This window comes from Carcharodon carcharias, chromosome 11 (assembly GCF_017639515.1).
Source record: "Carcharodon carcharias isolate sCarCar2 chromosome 11, sCarCar2.pri, whole genome shotgun sequence".
NCBI classification, from domain to species: domain Eukaryota; kingdom Metazoa; phylum Chordata; class Chondrichthyes; order Lamniformes; family Lamnidae; genus Carcharodon; species Carcharodon carcharias.
The window spans coordinates 102,978,703-102,995,638 of record NC_054477.1 but is presented as its reverse complement, the minus strand read 5'-3'; the positions used below and the strand labels follow the sequence as shown (position 1 = coordinate 102,995,638).

General features: G+C 44.0%; 1 protein-coding gene across 7 annotated transcripts in view; it reads left to right on the top strand.

The window, feature by feature from the left end:
* tdrd3 (tudor domain containing 3) overlaps nucleotides 1-16,936 on the top strand; it is a 160,709-nt gene that overhangs the window by 46,638 nt on the left and 97,135 nt on the right. For all 7 annotated transcript variants that reach the window (XR_005944469.1, XR_005944470.1, XR_005944471.1 and 4 more), the window contains one exon: nucleotides 3,492-3,638. Coding sequence is in view for 4 of the 7 variants with exons in the window: in XM_041199790.1 (XP_041055724.1) it covers nucleotides 3,492-3,638 (147 nt within the window). In the remaining 3 variants the exon portion in view is untranslated. The remainder of the gene's footprint in view (nucleotides 1-3,491; nucleotides 3,639-16,936) is intronic.

Genomic DNA, 16,936 nt, shown 5'->3' with positions numbered 1-16,936 from the left:
AAAGAAAAAGGCCCTTCGGCCCATCGAGTCTGCGCCCGTCACACAAGTACCTAACTATTCTAATCCCATTTTCCAGCACTAGGCCCTTAGCCATTTATGCCATGGCATCACAAATACTTAAATGTTATGAGGGTTTCTGCCTCTTTCACCCTTTCAGGCAGTGAGTTCCAAATTTTTCACCCTCTGGGTGAAAAAATTCTTCCTCACATCTCCTCTAAACCTCCTGCTCCTTTACCTTAAATCTATACCCCCTGATTATTGATCCCTCCACCAAGGGGAAAAGTTCCTTCCTGTCTACCCTATCTATGCCCCTCATAATGTTATACACCTCAATCATGTTCCCCCCCTCAATCTCCTCTGCTGCAAGGAAAATAACCCCAATCTATCCAATCTCTCCTCATAACTAAAACTCTCCAGCCCAGGCAGCACCCTGGTAAATCTCCTCTGCACTCTCTAGTGCAATCACTAGAGTCCTAGAATGCGGATTCCAGAACTGCACGCAATACTCTAGCTGTGGCCTAACCAGTATTTTTTTATTGTTTTGCTTCCTTTCAGTTGACTGCAGCCCAGATCAATACCAAGTCCTTCCTCTTCATTTTGATTCTACTCATGAATACATTCGAAGTTTCAGGATCTTGCTATAGTCCTTTCAGATTTCTGGCCTGACATGCTGGCCCACTTTGAGTTGTTTCCAGCCTGGACTTTGTTGCCTGCCAGAGTAATTTCATCCAAATTTTCCTAGGCACTGGTTATCTGCTCAGAATGGTCTATTTTTGGATTTACTTTTGGCAAAAGGAAATATTTCAAAGACAATCTCAAAGCCCCCATGAAGATATGCTCTGTTGGCATCAACACATGGGAGTCACTTGTCCAATCATGACCAGAATGGTGATCCATCAACAAAGATGGTGTCAAGACCCCCTAATCAACTCAAAATATCTGTTGTTAGATTACTCAAGGAGTCACCAAGTTGCTGTAGCGATTTATGCATGTTGCAGTCTGGAGCTATGGATAGTGATCGTACAGGCTCCAACTTTCTCTTAATCACATGGCTGACCAGGAGTCTTTCCAGCTTTTACTACCTGCCATTGGCATGAATTGGAAGGATTTGCAGATTGATAATCATGAATGCATCTTCCTTGGCGATCAAGCCCTGGGGTGGGACTCAAACCCGGAGCTTCTGACTCAGAGGAAAGGTGCTACCCACTGCGCCACAAGACCACCACCAGAATGCCTGTATGGATGGCCAAGTGCTTTATTTCCTACGGAAAGCTGAGTGTGCTTTCTTTTCATCTGTTTTAATGGAATGTAATAGACAGAGGTTTACTTGTTTCTCTAACCAGTAAGTATAAGAACAAATTTTATTCACCTTTGTACCTGCAGGAAAAGTGCAATTTATTTACCAGCATCCCAATCAAAAAACCTCTTGAGCACCTCAATTAAAACTTGTTTCCAAATGTTTCAGTAGTCCTGTGCAATTCTACAAATCAACACATCTTGCCACCCCCAAACCCCAGCACTCGCTCCATTTGCAATAGCATACATTCAGACTCAGTATCAGCAATGCCACAGTGTAAACCCATTATCCCAGGTGTTGTGACCAAGCAAGATATTATAAGCATTGACTCCTCCTTTGAGTAAGAGAGCCATGGGTTCATTTCCCACTCAGGGCATTTGTTCACAGAGGGTGGGCTGGCATTCCAGTGCAGGATTGCAGGAGTGCTGTATTGCCAGAGTTGTCACCCTTAGGATGAAATGTTAAGTCAAGGCTCATTCTGATCAGTTGAATGTAAAAGTTTCCATGTCACTATTTGAAATAGAGCACAAAAGTTCTCCCAATGTCCAGGCTTAAGTTTCTTTCAAGTCATATTACCTGGTCATGTATCTCAAAGTTATTTGTGGGGACTTAGTAATATTGGCTACCATATTTGCCTATATCCCATAAACAAGTTGAACTTGTATCACTGTTTCCATGTCAAGTGTCCTGAAATATTTCCAAGATGTGTAAGGGGTGAAAAATTGAGATGAACAAGGGTGACCAAAAACTTGTTCAGAGGTGGGTTTTATTGCATGAGATGGTGAATTGACAGAGACATTTGCAGATGGATTTCCACCAGGTGGAGCCGATGCAGCCGAAGCCAAAGCTGCCCCCATAGGTCAGAGATGGTGGATGTGGAAGATATTGCAGTAAGAGGAACTGTAAGGTTTTTTTGAGGCAGGTGCTTTTCAAGCTGGACGAGTTGATAGAGATCAGGGAGCAGGGAATATGTGTGGATAGAAGGAATTTAAACACCAGGATTATAATAGCGACTGGACTCAAATGAAAAGTACCTCCTAAGCTGTGAGGCCATTAGGTTCTAAATAAAAGCAAGTTTGTTTTTTCTTTAGTATGTAGTAAAAAAGACAAGTATTGTTAGAGTAATGTTCTGGTAGTGTTTTATTTGAACTCTTTAACTGGCAAAAGAACTAGTCGTGAATTGTAATTTTTTGTTTTTTAACATGGCATGTTCAAATCTGGAATGTAAAACATGAAAGACTGATGGAAGCAATCCTAACTTTAATTAGTGAATTGAATATATACATGAAAAGGAAGCATTTGAAGAGCTGTGGGGAAAGGGCAGGGAATTAGAACTAAATGGGTAGCTCTTTCGAGGAGAAGGCAGTGACACAATGGGCTGAATAGTGGCCTCCTGTCTTGTATCATTCTATTATTCTATAGGACAGATGGTGCAGAATTGGTTATTGCTAAAATGTTGGCCAACATTACACTGATAAGCAATAGTGTAAAGAAGATGAAAGGAATCTGAATGTGTTATTTCTATGTACAGAATACCTTAGCATGTACCAAACAGAAAATTAGCTTAAGGTCACCACGATTTTAAAAACAGCTCAGCCAATACCAAAAGCTGATCCAGAACAATCTTGATTATAAGCTTCATGGCATGTGAAAAAGAGAAATTATTCTGCAAGTGTGATTGAACATGGATATGTCCCAAGTTAGGAAGCAGTAATACTTGTTTGGAAGGAAATCTAGCGTATACAGTGCAGCTTCGCGGAAGTAATGCGTTTAGAAATTATTAACTAGAGATTTGAATGCCCTGAGATTTGTTGTTGGCAATGTAATTTTGAAGTGCAGAAAGTTTGTCATTTTGGAGCACGCTGTCAAAATTTATTTAGGATCAATTACATCTGTTTAACTGAGTATGTCTGTAAATTTGCACTATTGTTAATGGTTTCATGAATGTTAGCTAAAATTTGTTCTATTTTACATAAACCAGGAATGAGTTTGAAAATGCATTTAATTATCTACAGTTGTTAAGAAAAGTTTGGGTTGAACTTCTGGTATAAAGCTATGAATATGTCTGATACGTAACATGGATGTGGAATTTTAAAAATACCTCTTTTTCATATCGTGGCGGTGTCTGCAATTAAATGAATATAGTCAAAAATAATAGATTTTTATATTTTGAATATCTTTTCTTGAAACCAAGGCAAAGATCTTTGGTGGAGGAAGCAATGTCCGGAGCAATTTGAATTCAAGTGGTACAGGCAATAGGAGCAGGGATGCATTCCAGAAGAACAGAGAAGAGAAGTGTGTAAGGGCAGATGGGAAACCTGAAGGAGTGTATCGAGAATTGGTAAGCTTTTAGATTTTACCCAGAATTATGCAGTTACTTTTACTTATCTTGTGCTTTGGCTGGCTCTTCACTTTTTTTTGAACAGCCCTTCACATTTTGCTATGTATTCACGGTGGTAACATATTCTGTTGTCTGAATTCTGAGCCCCTTTTGGTGTACTTGGAAATTTCGCAATCAGTATCCATAGAGCAAGTACCCAATTGTAAACTGCTTAAAAAAAAAACTTCTAAATTGAAGGCAGGCACCATTCAAAAATATTTCTGACACTTTGCTGCCCGAGTGGAAATTTATGCAGTGAAGGTACTACTGTTCACCTCAGCACACTTAGGTGTGGAGTGAAATAATTAATCCAAATTCATATTTCCAAATGCTGTCCGGAGACCTCTGTAAAAGTGTATGTGTAGCTGGAACAGATGGGGTAGACTCGGTTGTGATTCTGCAGTTGTCGATTATACAAAGGATACAAGTTTGGCTTTGGAGAAGAGCCATGCATCTCAAAGTGCCTTTATGCTGTCAATTATAACGTTTGTGTTTTAGCTTTACAAAATTGCTAAATTTGTACAGCTTAATCAAACATTAAGGTCTGAAGTTACAGTGCAACAGAGTGACTTATTTATCAGAGAGTTAAGCTTTGTTGCAGAAGGAAATAAAGTTATTGCTCTAGATTCGGGCTGCGTATTATACTGCAATTGCAATGATGGTACAAATCACAGCCACCTTAGACCAATGCTAGAGTTTTAGTGTAAGTAAACACTGCTGCTTGTGAAATCCATTCTGAATTTTGTCTTTGGACAGGTGACATCAATGTAGAAAGTTATGTATGAGTGAACAGGGCAAACAATTGTGCATCCATTTTGGCCTACTTCGGAGGTCCCCAACATCACCAATGCCAGTCTTCAGCCAATTCGATTCAGTCCACGTAATGTCAAAAAATAGCTGAAGTGTTGGATGCTGCAAAGCTATGGGCCCTGACAATATTCCAGCAATAGTACTGAAGACTTGTGCTTCACAACTTGCCGCAACCCTTGCCAGGCTGTTCCAGTACAGCGACAACACTGGCATCTACCCGGCTATGTTGAAAATTGCCCAGAAATTTCCTGTACACAAAAAGCAGGACAAATCCAACCTGGCCCATTAACATCCCATCAGTCTACTCTCAATCATTAGCGAAGTGTTGGAAGGGGTCCTCAACAGTACTATCGAGTGGCACTTGCTTAGCAGTAACCTGCTCACTGATGCTCGACTCCTGACCTCATTACAGCCTTGGTTCAAATGTGGACAAAAAGCTGAACTCCAGAGGTGAGTGTGTCTGGCCTTGACATTAAGGCAGCATTTGACCGAGTGTGGCATCAGAGAGCCCTACTAAAACTGGAGTCACTGGGAATCGGGAGGGGGGTGGTGGGTGGGGAACTCTCCGCTGACTGGAGTCATATGTAGCACAATGGAAGATGATTGTCGTTGTTGGAGATTAATCGTCTCAGTTCCAGGACATCACTGCAAGAGTTCCTCAGGGTAGTGGGGCCCAACTATCTTCAGCTGCTTCGTCAATGACCTTCCTTCCGTCATAAGGTCAGAAGTGAGGATGTTTGCTGGTGATTGCACAATTTTAAGCACCACTTATGACTCAGATACTGAAGCAGTCCATGTCCAAATGCAGCAAGACCTGGACAAGATCCAGGTTTGGGCTGTCAAGTGGCAATTAACATTTGTGCCGCACAAGTGCCAGGCAATGACTATATCCTATGAGAGAATCTAACCAATGCTTATTCACATTCAATGGCATTACCATAACCTGAATCCCCGACTATCAACATCCTGGGGGTTACCATTGACCATAAACATAAGAACTAGGAGCAGGAGTAGGCAATTCAGCCCCTCGAGACTGCCCGCCATTCAATACGATCATGGCTGATCTAATTTCGGCCTCAAACTTTAATTTCCCGCCCTCTCCCCATAACCATTCAACTCGTTACTAATTAAAAATCTGTCTATCTCCTCCTCAAATTTATTCAGCGTCCCGGTATCCACTGCACTGTGAGGTAATGAATTCCACAGATTCACGACCCTTTTGAGAAAAGTAATTCCCCCTCATCTCTGATTTAAATCTACCATTCCTTAGCCTAAAACTGTGGCCTCTCATTCTAGAATGCCCCACAATGGGAAACATCCACTCCACATCTACTTTGTCCATCCCTTTTAGCATCTTATATACCTCAATTAGATATCCTCTCATCCTTCTAAGCTCTAGTGAGCATAGGCCTAAACTGCTCAATCTCTCCTCATAAGACAAGCCCCGCATCTCTAGAATCAATCTAATGAACCTCCTCTGAACCGCTTCCAATGCAACTACGTCCCTCAAGTAAGGGGACCAAAACTGTGCACAGTACTCCAGGCACGGTCTCACCAATGCCTTGTACAGTTGTAACAACATTTCCCTACTTTTACACTCTCTTCCTTTAGCAATAAATGCCAAAATTCCATTTGCCTTCCTTATTACCTGCTGTACCTGCATCTTAGCTTTCAGTGATTCATGCACGAGGACACCCAGATCCCTCTGCACTGAAGCATTCTGAAGTTTCTCTCCATTTAAATAATAGGTCGCCTTTTTTTATTTTTCCGACCAAAATGGATAACTTCACACTTATCCACGTTAAACTCCATCTGCCAAATTTTGGCCCATTCACCTAACCTGTCCATATCCAGTTATAAGTTTCTTATTTCTTCATTGCAACTTACTTTCCCACCTATTTTGGTGTCGTCTGCAAATTTAGCTATAGTACCTTCTATCCCTGAATCCAAGTCATTAATATAGATTGTAAATAGTTGGGGCCCAAGAACTGAACCCTGTGGTACCCCACTAGTTACAGCTTGCCATCCAGAAAAAGACCCATTTATTCTGGCTTTCTGCTGGTTAGCCAATCCTCTATCCAAGCTAATATATTACCCCTTACTCCATGTGATCTTATCTTCTGTGAATCTTTTGTGCGGCACCTTATCAAAGGCCTTTTGGAAGTCCAGATATACTACATCTACAGGATCCCCGTTATCCACTTTGATTGTCACATCTTCTTCAAAGAACTCTAGCAAATTAGTCAAACATGATTTATTCTTCATAAAACCATGCTGACTCTGATGGATTGCATTTTGACTTTCCAAATGCCCCATTACTACTTCCTTAATAATGGATTCCAACAATTTCCCAACGACAGGACGTAAAACTAACTGGCCTATAGTTTGCTACTTTCTGCCCCCCGACCCCCTTTTTTTGAACCTTTCCAGAATCCAGGGAGTTTTGGAATATTATAGCCAATGCATCCACTATCTTCGCTGCCACTTCCTTTAAGATCCTGGGATGTTGGCCATCAAGTCCTGGGGACTTGTTACCCTTTAATCCCAATAGTTTGCTCAGTACTTTTTCTCTCGTGATGGTGATTGTTCTCAGCTCCTCCTTCTCTATACCCTCTGCACTACCTGTTGCTGTTGGGGTGGTACCAGTGTCCTCCACTGTGAAAACTGAGGCAAAACATTGATTAAGTGCCTCTGCCGTTTCTACATTTCCCCACAATTAACTCCCCAGTCTCATCCTCTAAGGGACCAACATTCACTTTAGCTACTCTTTCCTTTTATACACTTGTCGAAGATTTTGCTATCAGTTTTTACATTTTGTGCTAGTTTTCTTTCATAATTTACCTTTGCTCTTTTTAAGATTTTTTTTTAGTAACCCTTTGATCTTTAAAAGTTTCCCAATCTTCCAGCCTGCCACTGACCTTTGCAATTTGGTATGCCTTAGTTATTGCCTTTATGCTATCTTTAACTTCCTTGCTTAGCCATAGATGCTTTTTCCCCCTCTTACCATCTTTCTTCCTCCTTTGGAATATATTTTACTTGGGAGGAATTGAAGATTTCCTTAAATATCTGCCACTGTTCATCAACTGTCCTACCTTGTAGTCTTCCTGCCCAGTCCACTAGGGCCGAATCTGCCCTCATGCCTATGTAGCTATCTTTGTTTAACTCCAGAACACGAGTGTGGGACTCAAGTTTCTCGCTCTCAAGCTGAACTTGAAATTCTAGCATGCTTTGGTTACCCTTCCCTAGAGGATCCTTTACTATGAGATCATTAATTAATTCCATCTCATTGCAAAAAACCAAATCCAGAATAGCCTGAACTGGATTAACCATATAAATATTGTGGTGACAAGAACAGAGTGGAGGCTAGGAATCCTACAGTGAATAACTCACCTCCTGAGTCCCTAAAGCCTGTCCACCATCTACAAGGCAGAAGTCAGGAGTTCGATGGAATACCCTCCATTTGCTTGGATGAGTGCAGCTTCAACAACACTCAAGAAGCTTGACACCATCCAGGACAAAGCAGCCGCTTGATTGGTACCCCAACCACAAGCATTCACTCCTCCCACCACCGACACACATTGGCAGCGGTGTGTACCATCTACAGGAGGCACTGTAGGAACTCAGCAAGCCGCCTTAGGCAGCACCTTTGAAACCCACGACTGCTACCATGTAGAAGGACAAAGGAAGCAGACACATGGGAACAGCATCACCTGGAAGATGCCCTCCAAGTTACTCCTTGGATTGTTAAGAGGCAATGGTTAAATTCTCACATGTTGGAGATGATCATTGCTGGACACTTCTGTGGCGTTAATGTTACTTGCCACTTGTTAGCCCAAGCCTGGATATTGTCCAGGTCGTGCTGCATTTGGACATGGACTGTTTCAGTATCTGAGGAGTTGTGAATAGTGCTGAATATTGTTGTTAGGAAATTAAGATAGTTTTACTAAGTTATATTGATATTTGCAGATGTTAGGAATGGGTTTTAGCTTTAAAGTTTCAGTCTGATTTGTATTTCTGTGTCTGTGTGCTTAAAAGTCAAATTGAATTTTAGTTTCACTTTAAAAAAGGTGCCTGGTTTTATAATTTTTACGATTTAAGCTAAGGTAAACAAACAAGGTTGAATAATTGGACTGGAAAAACTCAGCAGGTCTGGCAGCATCGGCGGAGAAGAAAAGAGTTGACGTTTCGAGTCCTCATGACCCTTCGACAGAACTTGCGTTCGAGTCCAAGAAAGAGTTGAAATATTTTAACTCTTTCTTGGACTCGAACGCAAGTTCTGTCGAAGGGTCATGAGGACTCGAAACGTCAACTCTTTTCTTCTCCGCCGATGCTGCCAGACCTGCTGAGTTTTTCCAGGTAATTCTGTTTTTGTTTTGGATTTCCAGCATCCGCAGTTTTTTTGTTTTTATGAATAATTGGACTGTTGCCTTACACTTGGGTGGTGGGGGGTGGGTGGGGGGGCGGGGTGGCAGAGAGGCAGGGCCCTCCCATAGGCACATTGAGGAAGAGAAACAGCAATTTTGATTTGGAAGCTGTTGAGTTTGGTTGGTTTGAAGGTGGCTATCAAGCAGAAGCCAGTCCCAAGCTAAAGAAAGACCCCACAATTCAGGAGAGTGGAAGAAGATAAAATCCTAAGAAGACTTTCTAGCCAAAGGAAAGACAGGAACCTGGAAAAGGTCCTGTTAAGTGAAGTTATGAGTGAGGGGCAGAGAGAAAGGTTACAAACTTCAGATTTAAAGAGACAAAAGCTGCAGAAAGCAGATTTAAAGCAAGAACAGCTTGTAAGAGGCAAGAAGGCCCAAAGAGACAACTGAAGGTCTGTAACTCTTTGCTATGGGCTTATGAAGCGGTGGTACTGTTGACGGTTGAGTTGATGAGGGTGTGTGTGAAAGACGGCTTGAATGCATATGGTGTTTCGGGAGAGAAACATCGAAAGGAGAGTTTGAAACCCTGGAGGTGGACCCTTGTGGGAGGCATCGGAGAGAAAACGCCGGTTTGTGAGAAGGTTCCAAGGCGAGTTCTTGGCAAGCGAAGATTGGAAACTCTTGTGTGAAAGATGGAGTTTAGTGAGACCGGTTGGCTCATGGTGTGACATGCATCTGGGGAGGGGAGTTGAGAGATCCATAGATCCTGGTTGAGGTGGCATCTGTCACTTGGTTTCAGAGTGTCGTATGCCTGACCACAGAGTGCCATAGATTTACATGAACTGTGTACTTAACTATGACAGAGTATGAGAGTTTTTGTAAATTGTGTTATCCTTACAAATCTATATATATTTGTCAAGGTACAGTTGTGGGTGAAGGAGAATTGCAGTATAGTTCATAGAAACATAGAAACTCTGAGCAGGAGACAAGGCCATTCGGCCCTTCAAGCCTGCTCCGCCATTCATTATGATCATGGCTGATGATCCAATTCAATAGCCTGCTCCTGCTTTCTCCCCATACCCTTTGATCCCTTTTGCCCCAAGAGCTCTATCTAACTCCTCCTTGAATGCATACAATGTTTTGGTCTCAACTACTTTGTGGTAATGAATTCCACAGGCTCACCACTCCCTGGGTGAAGAAATTTCTCCTCATCTCAGTCTTAAATAGTCTACCCCATATCCTCAGACTGTGACCCCTGGTTCTGGACTCCCCCACCATCGGGAACATCTTTCCTCCATCTACCCTGTCTAGTCCTGTTAGAATTTTATAGGTTTCTTTGAGATCTCCCCCCCTCGTTCTTCTGAACTCCAGCAAATATAATCCTAATTGACTCAATCTCTCCTCATATGTCAGTCCTGCCATTCCAGGAATCAGTTGGGTAAACCTTCGCTGCACTCCCTCTATAGCAAGTACATCCTTCCTCAGATAAGGAGACCAAAACTGCGCACAATATTGCAGGTGTGGTCTCGCCAAGGCCCTGTACAATTGCAGTAAGACATCCCTGTTCCTGTACTCAAATTTTTAGGCTATGAAGACCAAAATACCATTTTGCCTTCTTTACAGCCTGCTGCACCTGCATGCTTACCTTCAGCAACTGGTGTGCAAGGACACCCAAGTCTCGTTGTACATTTTCCTCTCTCAATTTATAGCCATTCAGATAATCTGCCATCCTGTTTTTGCTACCAAAATGGATAACCTCACACTTATCCACATTATACTGCATCTGCCATGCACTTGCCTACTCACTCAGCTTGTCCAAATCACACTGAAGGATCTCTGCATCCTCCTCACAACTTACCTTCCCACCCAGCTTTGTGTCATCTGCAAATTAGGAAATATTACATTTAATTCCCTCATCGAAATCATTAATATATATTGTGTATAACTGGGTCCCAGCACCGATCCCTGTGGTGCCCCACTAGTCACTGCCTGCCATTCGGAAGAAGACCTGTTTATTCCTACTCTTTGTTTCCTGTCTGCCAACCATTTTTCTATTCTTCTCAATACACTATCCCCAATCCCATGTGCTTTAATTTTACACGCCAATCTCTTATGTGGAACTTTGTCAAAAGCCTTCTGAAAGTCCAAATAAACCACGTCTCCCCCTCATCAACTCTACTAGTTACATCCTCAAAAATTTCCAGTAGATTTGTCACGCATGATTTCCCTTTCATAAATCTGTGCTGACTCTCCCCAATTCTGCCACTGTTTTCCACGTGCTCAGCTATTAAATCTTTTATAATTGTCTCTAGAATTTTCCCAACTACTGACGTCAGGCTGACTGGTCTATCATTTCCTGTTTTCTCTCAGCCTCCCTTTTTAAATAGTGGAGTTACATTAGCTACCCTCCAATATGTAGGAACTGTTCCAGAGTCTATAGAATCTTGGAAGATGACCACCAATGCATCCACTATTTCTAGGGCCACTTCCTCAAGTATTCCGGGATGTAGATTATTAGGCCCCGGGGATTTATTGGCCTTCAATCCCATCAGTTTCCCCAACACCATTTCCCTACTAATACTGATTTCTTTCAGTTCCTCCCTCTCACTAAACACTCTGTTCCCCAACATTTCTGCTATGTTATTAGTGTCCTCCTTTTGTGAAGACAGAACCAAAGTATGTATTTAGTTGGTCAGCCATTTCTTTGTTCCCCATTATAAATTCCCCTGTTGCTGACTGTAAGGGACCGACATTTGTCTTCACCAATCTTTTTCTCTTCACATACCTACAGAAACTTTTACAGTCAGTTTTTATGTTCCCTGCAAGCTTACTCTCGTACTCTATTTTCCCCTTCTTAATCAATCCCTAGGTCCTCCTTTGCTGAATTCTAAACTGCTCCCAATCCTCAGGTTTGTTCTTTTGTCTGGCCAATTTGTATGCCTCTTCCTTGCATTTAATACTATCTCTAATTTCCCTTATAAGCCACGGTTTGGCCACCTTTCCTGTTTTACTTTTACGTCAGACAGGAATAAACAATTGTTGCAGTTCACCCATGCGTTCTTTGAATGATTGCCATTGCCTATCCGCCATCATCCCTTTAAGTAACATTTCCCAATCCATCATAGCCAACTCGTGCCTCACACCATCGTAGTTTCCTTTATTAAGAGTCAGGACCCAAGTTTCAGAATCAACTACATCACTCTCCATCTTGATGAAGAATTCTATCTTGTTATGGCCACTCATCCCCCAAGGGGCCTCGCACAACTAGATTGCCAATTATTCCTTTCTCATTACACAATACCCAATCAAGGATGGCCTGTTCTCTCATTGGTTCAATGTATTGGTCCAGAAAACCTTCCTGTATACACTCAAGGAATTCCTCATCCACGGTATTGTAACTAATTTGATTTGCCCAATCTATATGCATCTTAAAGTCACCCATAATTACAGATGTTCTTTTATTACATGTGTCTCTAATTTCCTGTTTAATTCCATTCCCAACATTACCACTACAGTTTGGGGGTCAATATACAACTCCCACTAATGTTTTTTGCCCCTTAGTGTTTCTCAGGTCTAATGATACGGATTCCACATCGTCGGAGCTAATATCTTTCCTCACCAATGCGTTAATTTAGTCTCAAACCAGAAATACTACTCCGCCACCTTTTCCTTTTTGTTTGTCCTTCCTAACTACTGAATACCCCTGCGTGTTCAGTTCCCATCCTTGGTCACCCTGCAGCCATGTCTCCGTAATCCCAACTATATCATACCAGTTTACATCTATTTGCACGGTTAATTCATCCACTTTATTGCAAATGCTCCTCGCATTAAGGCACAAAGCCTTAAGGCTTGTCTTTTTAACATTACTTATCCCATTCCCACTACTTTTCACTGAGGCCCTGTTTGATTCTTGCCCTTGATTTCTCTGACTATCACTTTTTTCTTATTCCGTTTTCTGTCTTTTGTTCTTGGTTTTGATTCCCCTTCCTCTGCCTCCTTGCATAGGTTCCCATCCCCCTGCCATTTTAGTTTAAACCCTCCCCAACCACTCTAGCAAATGTTCCCCCTAGGACATCAGTCTGGTCCTGCCCAGGTGGAACCCGTCCAGTTTGTACTGGTCCCACCTCCCCCAGGACTGGTCCCAATGCCCCAGGAATCTGAAATCCTCCCCTTCACACCATCTCTTTAGCCACATATTCATCCAATATGTCCTGCTATTTCTACTCTGAATGGCACATGGGACTGGTCGTAATCCTGAGATCACTACCTTTTGAGGCCCTACTTTTCAACTTACTTCCTAACTCCCTATTCTTTGCTTTTAGGACCTCATCCCTTTTTTTTACCTATGCCGTTTGTACCAATGTGTACCACGACCACTGGCTGTTCACCCTCCCCCTTCAGAATGTCCTCTAGCCGCTCTGAGACATCCTTGACCCTAGCACCAGAGAGGCAGCATTCCATCCTGTTGTCTCGTTTGCGGACACAGAAACGCCTATATTCCCCTTACAATTGAATCCCCTCTAACTTTGCATTCCCACACTTTTTATTCCTCTTCTCTGCAGTAGAGCAAACCATGGTGCAACGAATTTGGCTGTTGCTACTTTTCTGAGAGGCCATTCCCCTCAACAGTACCCGAAGTGGTATATCTGTTTTGCAGGGGAATAGCCACAAGAGATTCCTGCATTGCCTGCCTAGCCTTCTTGCTTTGCCTGGTGGGCACCCATTCCCTTCCTGCCTGTGGACTCTTAGCCTGTGGCGTGACCACCTCTCTATACGTGCTATCCACGAAACTCTCCGCCTCACGGATGCTCCACAGTGTCCTCCGCCGCCGCTCCAGCTCCAAAACCCGGGCTTCAAGGAGCTGCAGCTGGAGACACTTCCCACACACATGCTGGCCCCAGGCATTGGAAATGTGCCCGGCTTCCCACATTGAGCAGGAGGAGCACACTATGGCTTTGAGCTCTCCTGCCATGACTTACCCCTTTAAATTAAATTAAACCTTTTGGAAAATACTTAATATCAATTACTCTTGGGCCCTTCTTCCCTGCTCCTTGTTGTTAGAATATAGTCCCTACAAATGATGAACCACAAAATAAGACCTTAAAAACTATAAGCAATAAAAGTAGTAAACGCTTACCCAGCTGTACTCACGGTACACGGGATCACCTCCTTCCCTCCTCACCAAACTCCCTCAGTCACTCCTGCTCTCCCAGCTCCTCGGCAACAGCCGGCTCCCCTCGCGCCTCCTCGGCAACAGCCGGCTCCCCTCGCGCCTCCTCGGCAACAGCCGGCTCCCCTCGCGCCTCCTCGGCAACAGCCGGCTCCCCTCGCGCCTCCTCGGCAACAGCCGGCTCCCCTCGCGCCTCCTCGGCAACAGCCGGCTCCCCTCGCGCCTCCTCGGCAACAGCCGGCTCCCCTCGCGCCTCCTCGGCAACAGCCGGCTCCCCTCGCGCCTCCTCGGCAACAGCCGGCTCCCCTCGCGCCTCCTCGGCAACAGCCGGCTCCCCTCGCGCCTCCTCGGCAACAGCCGGCTCCCCTCGCGCCTCCTCGGCAACAGCCGGCTCCCCTCACGCCTCCTCGGCAACAGCCGGCTCCCCTCGCGCCTCCTCGGCAACAGCCGGCTCCCCTCGCGCCTCCTCGGCAAATCTTGTTTAGTAAACGTTTTATTCTTCTGTTAAAAGTTCATCAGCTGACTCCTGTGACTCTGTTCAGTAGCTACTCTTCAATTATCTGAACAAACAAGTTATAAGTTCGGATCTGTCAAGCTGAGTTCTACTCCGGCATCAGACTTATCCAGGGGGAATCTCAGCTGGGATCATAACATTGTGCAATATTTAGCAAATATCCCTACTTTTGTCCTTTTTGATGGGAGGAAGCAGCTGAAGATGGATGGGCCGAGGAACTCATGCAGTTTTGTCCTGGAGCTGAGACGATTGACCTCCAGCAATGGCAATCCTTTGTGCTAGATATGACTCTGACCTGCAGAGTTTTACCCCTGATTTCCATTGACTCCAGTTTTACTAGGGGTCCTTGATGCCATACTCTGTGAAATACTACCTTGATGTCAAGGGCAGTCGCTCTCACCTCACCTTGGGAGTTCAGCTCTTTTCCACGTTTGAACCAAGGCTGTAATGAGGTGAGGAACTGAGTCACCATGGTGGAATCTAAACTGAGCATCAGTGAACAAGTTATTTCTAAGCAAGTGCCACTTGATAGCACTGTTGGTGACCCATTCCATCACTTCTTCACTCATGATCGAGAGTAGACTGATGGTGCTGTAATTGGCTGGGTTTGATTTGTCCTGCTTTTTGTGTAAAGGACATACCTGGACAATATTCCACTTTGACGGGTCGATGCCAGTGTTGTAGCTGTACTGGAACCATTTGGTTAGGGTTGTGGCAAGTTCTGGAGAACAAACCTTCAGTACTATTGCCAAAATATTGTCAGGGCCCATAGTGTCTGTTGTATCCAGTGCCTTCAGCTATTTCTTGATATTGTGTGGAGTGAATCGAATTGGCTGAAGACTGGCAATTATGATGCTGGCGACCTCCAGTGGTGGCTAAGATGGATCATCTACTTGGCACTTCTGGCTGAAGATTGTTGTGAATGCATCAGTCTTATTTTTTGCACTGATGTGCAGGTCCTCTCCATCATTGAGGATGGGGATATTTGTAGAGCCGCTGACTCCAGTGAGTTGTTTAATTGGCCACCATGATTCACGACTGGATGTGGCAGGACTGCAGAGCTTAGATCTGACCTGTTGGTTGCGGAATTGCTTAACTCTGTGTATCGCATGCTGCTTACACTGTTTAGCACGTAGGTAGTTCTGAGTTGTAGTTTCACCAAGTTGTCACCTCATTTTTAGATATGCCTGGTGCTGCTCCTGACATGCCCTCCTGAACTCTTCATTCAACTAGGGTTGATCCCCTGCTTTGGTGGTTATGGTAGACTGGGGAATATGCTGGGCCAGGAGGTTACGGATTGTGATTCAGTACAATCCTGCTGCTGTTGGTCCACAGAGCCTAATAGCTGCCCAGCCTTGAGTTGCTAGCTGTGTTCAAAATCTTTCCCACTTAGCATGGTGGTGATGCCATACAACATGATGGAAGGCATCCCCAATGTGAAAATGGGATTTCGTCTCCACAAAGACTGTGCGGTGACCACTCCTCTTGATACTGCCATGGACAGATGCATCTGCACAGGTAGATTGGTGAGGATTAGGTCAAGTATGTTTTTCCCTCTTGTTGGTTTTCCTCACCACCTGCCACAGACCCACTTTAGCAGCTATGTCCTTTAGGGCTCTGCTAACTCAGTCAGTAGTGGTGCTTCCAAGCCACTCTTGGTGATGAGCAATGAAGTCGGCCACCCGGTATACAATCTACCCTTGCCACCCTTGGTGCTTCCTCCAAGTGGTGTTCAACATGGAGGAGGACTGATTCATTAGCTGTGCGGGGACGGTATGTGGTAATTAGCAGGAGGTTTCCTTGCCGATGTTTGACCTGATGTCATGAGACTTCATGTGGTCCGGAGTCAATGTTGAAGAGTTCAGGGTGAGCCCCAGGGCAACCCACTCTCAACTTTATAGTACTGTGCTGTCACCTCTGCTGGGTCTGTCATGCCAGTGGGACAGGACATACCCAGGGATGGTGATGGTGGTGTCTGGAATGCTATCTGTGAGGTACGATTCCGTGAGTATGACTATGTCAGGCTGTTGCTTGTCTTGTCTGTGGGATTGTGTTCTCAATTTTGGCACTAGCCCTTGGATGTTAGTAAGGAGAACTTTGCAGAGTCGACAAACTGAGATTGCCATTATCATTTCCTGTGCCCAAGTTGATGCTGAGTGTTCTGCCAGGTTTCATTTCTTAGTTGTTTGACAGAACTGAGTGGCTTGCTAGGCCATTTCAGAGGGCATTTAATAGTCAACCACACTGCTGTGGTGCTGGATTCACATGTCGGCCAGACCAGATGAGGGTTTTTATGATAATTGACAGTAGTTTGATGGACATCATCGGACTTCTAATTCCAGATTTTTATTGAATCCAAATTCTACCATCTGCCGAGTGGGATTTGAACCTGGGTCCTCAG